This window comes from Ambystoma mexicanum, chromosome 10 (genome assembly GCF_040938575.1).
Source record: "Ambystoma mexicanum isolate Mex_15411 chromosome 10, UKY_AmexF1_1, whole genome shotgun sequence".
Lineage (NCBI taxonomy): Eukaryota > Metazoa > Chordata > Amphibia > Caudata > Ambystomatidae > Ambystoma > Ambystoma mexicanum.
The window spans coordinates 297,810,194-297,822,514 of NC_090932.1; the positions used below are offsets into that span (position 1 = coordinate 297,810,194).

At 43.1% G+C, this 12,321-nt stretch overlaps 1 protein-coding gene across 2 annotated transcripts in view; it reads left to right on the forward strand.

Moving 5' to 3' along the window:
• The window catches only part of LIMS2 (LIM zinc finger domain containing 2), a 589,342-nt gene extending 577,809 nt beyond the window's left edge, over positions 1-11,533 (forward strand). For both annotated transcript variants that reach the window (XM_069617874.1, XM_069617873.1), the window contains exon 10: positions 41-11,533. In XM_069617874.1, coding sequence (XP_069473975.1) covers positions 41-155 — 115 coding nt within the window. In that variant the 3' untranslated portion in view covers positions 156-11,533. The remainder of the gene's footprint in view (positions 1-40) is intronic.
• Positions 11,534-12,321: the final 788 nt, after the last annotated feature.

Here is a 12,321-nt window from a genome sequence, read left to right on the forward strand (position 1 = left end):
ATCTAGCATCCTACTGACATTCATACCTTTTCTTTCTAAGGAATAAGTTTGTGGAGTTTGACATGAAGCCGGTGTGCAAGAAATGCTATGAAAAACTGCCTCTTGAGTTGAAGAAACGCCTGAAGAAGCTGTCAGAACCAGCAATCAAGAAATGAAGATGGCTTTGTCCGCAAGCCAATGTCATTATAATCGAGAGTTTTTTCCACCACTGCTAACGCCACTTGTGCAAGTGCAATTGGGGTGCATTTGGTTTTACTATGTGGCTGCATGATTTTTTTGCATTTGTGAAACAGGGAAAAGCTTGCATTTTGTATGTAAGATTAACAACTGCAGTCATAATACATTGGCAGCTCTGGGCAAATATCAAAGCACCTCACCTGAGAAGTATCAATATAGGTTATCAGAATGAAAGTACTTTGGGTTTATAGTACTGGTGTGAACAGACTACTGTAGATGTTTACCTGGAGGATTCTAGGTGTTCTGATGCATGTAAGAGCTGGTTTAGTCGCATGCAGAATGTGCGAGAGATACTAAATATTGATAGTGTGTATTAGTGCGATGTTACTAGAATGAAGTGTATGATTGGCCCCTGCTGTATTGTGACTTTAATACAGGGTCCTTTCCTGGGGTTTACTTTCTCCACCGGTTTGTTAAGCAAATCCTGTTTGTATCTTATCTGTTTGCTCATGTTAACATTAGGGGGACTGCGGTTGATACCCATATTTACAGTAACCGAGACTGACAGCCGCCCAAACCATTCTTACTCTGCCTGGAATGACCAAATGTCCTAAGTGCACTGTTCTCTGCTTAGTTCCCAGTTGGGAAAAAGAGTTCAGCTGTTATAAGTTCAGTCTCTTTAAGCAGCTGTCGGAATGCACCCAGCATGCTTTGCAAACAGCCACTACCTATATACCTCTATAGAAGCATAGGCCAATGCAGATGCTTCTTTGTATTATGTGCATGCAGCACAGCATATCACTATGTTAGGGGAAAGCTGTAGCTTAACACTAAGATTGTTCATTATCAGAATGCCCTTTCATGAATCAAACAGCGGTAGAAAAAGTGGGTAATGCAGTACTCCTACGTCCCGTCCCCCTCCCTACACAAGATATGGGAGACAACACATACACAGTTCAGCCTGTCAATGTACCTGTAGTAGAGTCCCGTACCCTCTGAAAAGTTTGATTTAGTTTCGATCCTCCAATCACACCCCTTGGTGTTTGCACTGGTCATGCTATTGGGGAAATCATGAACCTCCACCAGAAAAGACTAGATTTTTACTACATTGGCGGTTTCCTCAACTTAGGCAGGTTGATTTGAAGGCCAAGTAGCTAGTTAATTATATTGTATAATGCTCTGTGTATTATTGATACTGCTGCACAAAGTATGTGCAAATTACCTATTTGAGAAGACACTGTGAATGATGGCATCTAAGTTCACCTCGGATGGGCAGGATAAAATCCTTGATTTACTTATCGCTGGGATACTGATGACAAACTTACAAGAAGACGTTGACTCCACTGTGGAAACCCAGTCTCTTTAACAAAGCAACTCATCAATCCCTTTTAAGTGGCTTTTGAGTAAAGAAAAAGAGACCTTGTTTTGTAAACGAGGTTTCACAGCTTTCATCACAGGAAGCACAGTCTCCAGGACAGATTTTCAGGAACCATCAATGCTCTGGCCCCATCAGCTTCTTTACCCTCTCCTATGCAGGTGATGGGAAAAACAAACAATGACTTCCCCTCACTTGGTTATCTTTCCCCAGTTGGGCAGAGAATGCAATTCCTGAAGTCTTGTGCATAAATATCAAAGAAGCCACAGGAGCTCTCATTTGCCAGCAGGCAATTGGTACTACCTATGCTTCCTCCGCCCACCATGTCATCGCCCCGTTCACCAGGTAGGATCTAGGGATTTGCATATTCGGCGAGCAGGGGTCAAAGGCAGCTTCCCACTATCCGGCATCAACAGAGAAGCCGGAGTTATCTTAGGGGAACAAAGAGCTGGTCCATAGAGTGCCGTAAATCTAAGAGATGCAATCTATAACTTTTTGTACTTTAAATGATACATTATGCTTTAAATGTTTTCTAGATGTGTCCTAATGCTCATATATACACATCCCAAACTCGGAGTTAATGTCACATAAGTAAGGCTAGTTTGCATGGGGGAGTAAAATATAGCTCCTGGCATTTGTTGAGATCAAGTGTAACATGCTGCTCCTCCAACCAGGAGTTAAATAGCTCCCAGAAATTTCAAACCTTGAGAAACTAACATTCTGTTTGCAGACGTGAAGGAAAATCTGCAAATAAAGCCCATCTAAACAAGCCCCACCTCAGAGCAGGAGTGGGGACTTTTCTCCAGGCCTTTCACGGTATAGAACCACCACCTGGTGGATTCATATCATATTGGATGCATCTTTCCTGAACCTCCACCTCCCTCAAAAGAGGTTTTAGGTGACCCAGCGGTCCCTTGATGTTTTTGTATTAGCCTTCTGGGACAGATTAGATTCCATCACACGGTAGGGGAATGGATTTCCCTGGTACAAATGAAGGATATTTATGCCACTATTTGATCCCTTATGAAAAAAGAGTTTAGCTTTTTCCCTTCAGAATGCTGACTTTTAGTATGATGTTGTTCTTTAATTTAGCCTAAATGAAATCACTCAGATATTTTACAAACTTATGACAGTGATGACTGTCAATCTGACACTTTAAGGGGGTCCATCTGAAACCTTATTTGGACGACTCGGTAGTATAACCCGTCATTCACGTCTGTCCATGGAAAGGCCACCAGATCGCCTTTTCTTGCTGAGCAAAGAAGACATGACACTCACACACACAGGTTGCATAGGCTTCGTCTGTGCACAGATGTCCACAGAATATTTCCCAACTTGGGAGAGGGTCTACAATATCCAGACCAGGAAAGTTTAACGGTGTGGTGTGTACTGGCAGTCCCTTTTACTAGACGCAAGATGAGGAAAGTCAATTTACACCTATCCTCCGTATGCGATCAGACTGCCCTCGTCAGATTCTGACTCTCCCGATCCCTCAAAAAATCAATAACAATAGCTATTGGTGAACACATAAAGAGAATCTGTTACAAGAAATATCCTTTTGGGAATTCTTTCCAGAAGTTACTATGATGACGGGTTCCTCAATGTACAGGCAGAGCGTCACTTTAGAGTTTGTCTGATTCAAAGATCTGTTGTCAGACCAGGACTTCATGGAGCACATACACTTCCTGAACTCCACAGTGATTGTCCAGCCCTGCCTTTCGCCCTACCACCCGGGGAAGATGGTTCTGATACTAACAGACAATGCCATATCCATTTTCTAGCTGAACAAGAGTGGCATGAAATCACAACTCTGGTGCAGGACATCCTTTCAACAGTATAAGTGGGGGCACAGGAGGCCATTTTTCTTATGTTCTCCCATTTGCCTGGAAAATGAGTGGGAACTTCACTAGAAAACGCTGAAGAGCGAATTTAAAGTTGGGGATTTTCACAAATAGGCTTGTTTGCAAATCGGAACAGAAAGTACCTGTTCTGCGCTTCTTTGATGGGCTTACGCTGTCAGTCTCTAGAAAATGCAGTGAATCTCAGCAGGGACAGCATGGCAGCCTATAAGTTTCCCCCATTGCAATTCGATACACAAGGTGATGGAGAAAACCATGAAGAGCAAGAACTGCTCCTTGATCCTCATGGTGCTTAACAGGATATTGGGGCTCTGTTTTTCTGGCATCATGAGCCTGTCACCTCACCCTTTATTTCTCCCGGATCCTCTATTCAATCTTCTGGGCACGGAGGCGACGTCTGTCCCTCACCTACATGATGGGTCGTTAAGAACTGTCAAAGTTCAATTGGCCCATTATTCACATTGTAAAAAACGCCATGCACCATGGCGCAGTATTAGCAGGTTCTGTCATTGGTGTCTCAGAAAACAGACGCACCCATAACTCTGTAGCTTGAACAATGTTCTTAGTTTCAGATCTGGCCAGATCAGTGCAGCAAATCGAAATCTAGTAGTTATAGCATTGTTTCAAATCTCTGCTCAAGCTGTTTTGGTGGAAAATACAGTTCTAAAGAATTTTGAGGATTCATCAAAATGTTTTCCTCAAGCCTGTTTACCCAGTGTGGGGGTCTAAATGAGGTTCAGACTGTTAACTCACAGAAACCTTTCCCTAACGGTAGACTAGACCTTCATCTGTTCACTTGGAAAGCTGTATTTCTGATAGCAGTCACGTTGACAGAAGGATCATTGAACTTCAGGCTTTATCGCGGACCAAATATTACACAGTATTTCACAAGGATAAGGTATTGATTAGTACACACCCTCCCCTTTTGCCCAAAGTTCATTCAGCTCTTACAATTAATCAGGAAATCTATTTTCCTATTTTTTTCCAAAACCACTTCAGTATCCTTAAGGATTCTTCAAACCTGGGATATCCTTTGGGGCACAAATTCTACTTAGGCAATATTACACAGGCAGGGGGGTCAGTACTGGGCCATGTAATGCCCCGGAGCCATAGTTACAGACCAGAGCGAAGCCTCCCATACCCCCCTGTAATATTGCTATTAGTACGCTGGCACAATGTGGGTTACTAATAGTCTCCATAGAACTCCATTTCCATGGCGGCGTGTCGCGCATCGGGACACGCCGGGAACACTACTGAAAAGAGATGGTAAGTAGGGCAGGGTGGGATGTCTGAAATCTGTGGAAAATGGGGTTATCATATGGTAATGCCCCCGCTCTCAGCCTCCTCATTGCTCGGGAGGACTAAACCATGCCCCCGCCGGGTACTAATTGGATATAACTTTGTCTTTAGGAACATGGATAGGCTCTATGATGGTGATAACCTATGGTGGTGATCAGCTGGCCACCCAAGTAGCAAAACCTTCTATATGGACTGTCTCGTGCATTCTAGAGGCCTATATGATCCAGAAGGGTTTGCATGCTCATGAAGTGGAAGCCAAAGCAGCTTATTGAATTTCAGAGGGATGCTCCGATAGAGGCCATATTTAAGAAAGCCACCTGCGCCTCTACATCAGCTATTTGTACAATTTACAACATGGATGTTTGTTGTAAGACTCGTGTCTAATTTGGACTAGCGTTTCTGCATAACCTGGTTGGTTAATTGAAGGAATTTTAAATCCTCCGCCTGAGCATCAGCTAGACTCTGAAATGTCCCAGAAATATGGGGAATGAGTAGGGGACATAGGAATATGTAAAAAGTGCTCTCTGTACAGTCTACTCTACTCCTAGTCCGTAGGCCCCATTCCTCCATATGCCCTTATTCTGATTCCTGCTAACTTACCGACCAGTTAGGTTTGGCCTTGGATGATGGATGAAAGAGAATGGTGGCGTGTACAAGTCAGGGCGACGGATGGGGCTTATAGGCAAACCTGAAGGTCAAAGCATAGAAGGATGGGGTTTGGTCCTCTCACATGTGCTCTTGCACCATTCAATTCAATACACGGGCTTTTTTGCTGTGCCAAGGCGCTGGCTTGTCGCCCATATCTTCCATGAATGTAGAAGAAAGGGACCATGGATTAGGCATACAGTAATCACCATGGTGAGTAACCTTTACATTATATGGTATCAGTGGGTATGCTAAGTGTACGATAGGGTAGCAGTGTGTGAGTGAGGTTTCCAATGTGTTGTGCTGACTGGCGAAGTACATGCATGGTACCCTGTGAATGGAATGGCTCTCGTGTGCCTATTTAATTGTCGAGCAGCTCTAGGATAAGGCAGTGAGTGGGGCTCCTCTACAATAACATTTGCAATGTCTGCAGCATAGCCTTCTGAGTGAGATGGCTCGGGGATACCTGTTCTTAAAAATGGGTTTCCTCGTGTGTGTGGCTAAGAAGGATGGCTCAGGCAAAGCACGTTCGGTGAGGCACTTTGACTGACCATCTGTGAGCAGTATAGTTCTGCTATTACATTTTAATAGCGCACATTTGTAAGATAAGCCTGTTTGACTGAGGAACTTTGGTGGAAACACAATACGTGACACAAATGTTTTCTCGTGAGTGCGATAACGGATTGTGTGAGAAAAGAAGCACTGCACACATGTGAGAAAGACAGCTCTGGAACGGTGCTTTTGAGAAGGGGAACACCACGTCTGGTTTAACACTGTTGGAGAGCTGCTTGCATACCAGGACGCAGGGAGACCACATATCTGCGGGCGGGTGTGTCTGTGTGCGTGTACGTCTCTACAATTCATTCAACAATTATTTGGAAAAATAAAACACTATTATTTGGAAAAATAATACACTGTGGATTAGAAAACTGTATTCCAACACTGAATTGTGTAATTCCTGGGAATCACTATGTGCATGAACACGTCTTGGGCAACCCTGTGAGAGCGATACGTCATTGCAATCACACATTGTGTGTAAAGCACAGTTGCAGGATGCACTTATTTGTGAATCGAAGGACACACTCTAGAGTGATACGATGCGTGTGATGCATAAGATAAAACACTGTATTTGGTTGTAGGAACTCTGAGACTGTTATGTTGTAGAGAAATTCAAGCATAGTACTAAGCGAGCAGGTACGCCTGTGGTGATCCTGTGCATGTCTGGGGAAGATATAGCATCGGGTGCGAGTTGGCCAGCTTTAGTTGTACACTGTACAGAGTAGCTACAACACTGTTTGGGGTCCTGCTTGGATAGACCATTTGCCTTGAGCTCTAATATACTACTGCAGAGGTGTTTTCCAGGCCCATGGAGTGTTAAATGCAGTGTAAAAGCACATGTCAAAGGTGTATCCATGTTATTACACTACATCCCACACTCCTGGGGATTTCTAGTTTATTGTAGGCCGAGAGTGTGGCTACAGATCAAAACGTACATGCCTCTTTCCCCCTCCTTGCCCCTCTCCTGTCAGAAACGAATGCTTCTCGGCAGCATCTAGTTTTGGTCTGGCTGGAAAAGCATTGGATTCCTATGGAACATGCCAGCTTCTAGCCTCTGCTAAAAAGCTTTTCGATTCCGTAGGGAACCACAAAAAATGCCCCTACCCATGTGTACGTGACAGGAGCCCTTTAAACGTATTAGCCCTATGCCGTACAAGCAATCAGCATAAACCCGGGTCAGCTGGCTTCTGTGTGCATTATCTGCACTTCGTAGTGCAAACAACGAAAATTGCAAAGTATTGGAGCGCGAGTAAGTACACAAGTTTGCATTCCCCTCCTTGCAATGGGCACTTTTTTCACACTGGCACTTTTTGTGCGAAAGGTTCTAATGGCACCAAGTAACTCAACATATGTTTGCTGCAGTGTGTAAATGGGATAGCACACACTGATTACAATAACAATGCATGTGGGCAGGGTGGCTGGTGCATAGCAGTGTATGCAAGTGGGTCTGCTTTGCATTAGACCGGGGGTGGAATAACTGCATTCTTTCCTTGTACAGGACGTCTGTGACATAACACTACACGTGGAACGGCTCTAGAACTGCATGCGCACAGCGGGCATCACAGGGTTAGGGTAGCACTGTCAGAGGGGCTCGCTCTTTAGTTCTGTGGTTACCATGTATTCATTCACCTTTTATAGCGCGCTAAATACCGGGGACCGGTCTCCAAGCGTAGGACCAGGATTCGAGCCTGTGTTGCTCTGCTTTGTCTTGCGACAAAGGCGTTGCCCCTGAGCTATCTTCCTGACCCCGTATGTCAGCAGGTTGAGCATGTTGTGACATTGATCTACCTCATTGAAACACATTAGATTTGTAAAACATGGTATTACGTTGTGAAGGGCACTTTGTGTACTCTTAAATCTATGGTTTAGGGGCATTTTAAGACATAAGGTGAAGATGCAGTGGTTTAAGCACTAAGGTTGAAGACAGCTATACATTAACACCATATGGAAAGACACTGTATTAACATTGGGCTATATACACTGGACGGCAAGCTTTTTGTTGCATGAGAGTTGCACTGGTCTCAGAAAACCTGCCGCAAGGACGTTAGCTTTAAAAGACAAGTGGCAGCTCTGACTTAACTTACTGGACAAGAAGAGTGCTAGTTTGATGTGATATTTTAGATCAGCAACGACCGATCTCAAATAGATGCGGTTCTAGTTCTCTTTGGTGCAATACACTCCTCCTACAACTGAGGTCAGAATTGAGATTCCTTTGTCAAGGTGTGGCTGAGGCTAGTGCTTGTTTTTTTGGGGCCAAACCAGGTGAAGACAACATGATTCGAAATTTTAATGGTTGCCTGTTGCCACATATTAACAAGTGCAATAATGTTTGCTCCTGTGCAATACATGTGAGGCCTATATCTCTTTACTGCTAAATGCTTTAAGAGCTGATCTAGGACTTTATCACCGGGCAGGAAGTATTGCTCCCTAAAACAATGGTTCTTCACTATGGTATCTGCCTCTGCTCCTTGAACTTTATAATGTGCCCCTTCAGCCAGGGAGGATCTTAGAACACTGTTTAATCAATAGATTCTACAGTATGTTTGTAGAAGCACAAACCCCAAGAAGCAATGTATGGAAGGTAGCCACTGTGAATTGCACTGAGCAACTTCTATTAGTTTGTTGTTCGCCCCATTAGAGAAGTGGATCATTAATATGCAGGTCCATTTTGGTCCTGCCACCAAATGGGGACGTCCAAACACTTTTCACAGTCACTTAGGCAAATACAACTTGGGTGCTAGTTTGACTGCTTCGGCCTAAGGACATTAATATAAAATCCTGATTCTTACATGGCCTGCACAGTTGAGAAATATCAGCTGTCTCCCCATCATGGACAAATGCATGTGTTACTGCTCCTTCCCCATCAGGGAGATCCAGTAGGGTGTTCTTCCCAATGATTCTATTAACGCAGCAACATCAGTGCTTTCTTTTCAGAGTCCTCAGATCGACCAGAAATTCCTGAGGCCTTTTTATGTGAAAACGCAGTATATTCACAACAACATATGACCTAAGTGCGATATGGCTATCCTTATCAAAACGAGCTTTTCTTGTTTGAAAAGATAATTTCTGGAATAGAGGAATTGTAACCTCTCCTCTGAGCGAAACATGTTTTAGGAGCTTTGTTCAACACACATCAGTCACCGGCCCACTGTGGCATATTGGTCTTCTTGCCTTCAGTCTAGAAAAGGCTGTTGGTGTTCCATAGGATCGACGATGAAAATTGGGAGATTTTGTGGCCTCGTTACACATGTGAGTGGTAACTGTTTCTCTTTGCTCATCTTGATGTCAAGTGTCCACAAGCATCGTTTTCACATATAGTTCATTGAGGTTAAACAAGAGGGTCCAGCATCTACATCTTTGCTAAAAGGCCTGCAAATGACCTTTGGGCTAATAGAGCTTTATAATTGCAAATGGCACACAAATTCGATTAGAAATCGTATGGGGGCGCATGGCCTCTAGTTCCCTTTATGGATGATGAAAGGGCAGCCAACTAACCTGCAGCGGTGAGCCTATTCAACTCTAGTTTTTATTTAATCAAAACTACACATTGCCATCGCCCCTCTGTTCTGCTACTCACAAATGAGCAGTTTAAACAAAAAGTATACAGACACAAAAAAGTCTGAAGTTGCGCATCGATGGCCACCACAAACCAGGAATTTCAGACAAGAACTTGTAGCCTCAAAGATGGCATTAAAGATGTCCTTCCTCTATATTATGCACTCACTGGCAGAGCGTTTCTTCTCAGAGGAAAACATGTTTCCAAAAACCATGGCCACTCAAGGTAGAAAGGAGAAAGCATGGTTCGAAAGCCTTGGAAACAAAGGGAAAGAGATGTTAATAAACTCTAAAATGATTAACAATAATGGCTCAAGTAGTGCATCAAAAACCTGACCGGATCAGGTTCCAGTTCTTAAGACCAGTAGATCAATTGAATTGCGGTGGTTCCCTTGAGTGCAAGGCATTCTGTGATTTCATCCATTGTCATAGTTTAGAATTATAACACCATTGAATTATTTTACCAAGTGGAAAGCTAACTAAAAGGTGTTCAAATATTTTTATAGTTTTATAATATTTGCTCAAGAAAGGGTTCCCGGATCCTTCCTGACTGCAGGGAAGAATTCTCGGATGTAAGACTCTTTGGGAGATGGCCATAATAACAAATGTTCCTTATTATACTGTATCCTCTTCATAATACCCACATGTATCCATCAATGATTAATGCGTACACTTTGATTTAAAAGCACACTGAACTATTTTTTTGTATACTCTACACAGTATGGATCACACCGATTTTTCAGTATTAGTCTATTTATACTCCCCACAATAGTTCCCCAGTGAACCCATCACTCGTATACAATATACTCTTCACATTGGGTCAGCAGTGAACCTTTCAATAGTATTCTATAACAATGTTTAATCGGTGAGCTGCTCAGTATTAGTACATTAACTCTTCACAGTGGGTTGTCTGCGGTAACGGATCACACTGAACTCCTGTGTTTTATGTTCTCTTCACAGTGGTTCTTCGGTACTGAATCACTCTAAAAGTCTCAGTATTATACGGTTTTATTTCTTCACGATGGTGCCTTTCCTATTAGATAACACTGAACCCCTCAGCCATATTCAGTTTTCTCCCTGCACAATGGTGTCTTGTGTGTTGGCGTGCATTTCACAGTGTCCTTTCATGCCACTGCACCCCTCTCAGCCTGCTGCCAGCTCGGAATGGAAATTCAAGCATTCTTTCATCGTTTTCTTATTCCCCAATTCATTATTTTCCACAAACCGATGACCTCATTTCACAGAAATCTCCTCCAGATCTAGGCAGTTTCCTTATTTGCTTTGCATTCAAGTCCTTTGACAATCCATTAAAATGCCTCTACGTTCTACTCCTTATAATGAGGGCACAATGTCTTACCTGCTCCTTTTCCATGTGTCTTACAGAATGGCATGCCTCATAGTTCCCATAGCAGGGCATGGATGTAATGCCCTCCATCAAAGCAAGAAGCTGGCGATAGTAAGAGGCTGTGAATAGTTAGCAGATGCAATAGGGGGAAATAATGCGAACTTTAGGAATGTTGCGTTTACATTCAGAACTTGGGTCGCAGCATTACTCCAAGAATTGTGAACTAATGTCTCCATTTATAATGTACCATGTGACAACGGGACTGTTTCGAGATGGCTCTTAATGAAATTTCGAAGCGTCCGTTTCAGGGTTATTTTGTGCATGCCTGATGCAAATGTGAACCACGCTCTACCTGGCGGTATCGCATCATTCCCAATAGAATGTGTATACATCTGGCATTATTCCAGTGCAGTGTAACATTTTTCTGTCTGCTCACCAGTGACTGCTTCTTAACTGGCATGCAGCTCTTGTCCTCTTGAAGCCTGAGGATAGCAACAGGCATGCAGCTTTCCCAGAATTGGTATTGTGCAGAGAGCCCTGGGATGCGATACTGCACTCGCATTTCTCCGAGACCAGATACTAGGGTTCTAACTCCACAAAGCAATTTCAAGTGCAAATGGCTGTAATGTCTCCATTCTGTGATGTATTATCTTTCTCACTGTTGGGCTGTGAGTCCATTGTCACTGAATAAAGGCACCATTTCACATTATTAAACAGAAAGACTGATTTCTTGACAAGTGATTTCATTAGTCAAAGCATTTACAAAAGATGATTGGGAATGTGGGATTGTCTTTATAGGTAAGTTACTTTTGGTGCTCGGAGAGGTGGAATGTGTCTTGTGTATGTTGGTAGTTCTGTTATGTCGCTACAGCTGATTGAGAGCATGCCAGTGACCAGTATCGACAGAGCAATGAGAGGTGAGAGGTGACGTAGTGCTTTGGCATGCTGTCACTGAGATGGTGCCATAAATTACTTCAACGCTGATGTGCCTTGGTATAAGGGAGGAAACCCGGTAGACTGCTGTCCAACTACAAGTTGGCAGGGTCTACTCTGTCTAGATCCGGGTGGATCGATAGCAATATATAAATAGGAGACAGAGCTACATGTACAGGTGCTGGTCACAAGGGGAATTGACCTACAGAAGGGACCTGACACATATCAAAAATTACCACACAATTTTTAATAATAAATCGGCAAGTTAAAAAACATGATTAAATTCAGCGGTCCACAATACACAGATGAAAAAAAACGTACATATACCACTAGCTACCCACCTCTAACACACCAAAAGGTGGCTACCTGTCAGAAATGTACCTCACAGTTGGAATTTCATAGGATTATATCTCCCACCATAGACAAAGAAATGTGTTTAGCATATTTTAATTATTATATCAAACAGCATGGTAAAACAACATAAAAAACCTATTTCCAGAGTTCGGTATTTGTAGAAACACAAATGGGTGGAAGAAGCAGACACCAAAACATTTGCAATGTACAATTTGCGTGAT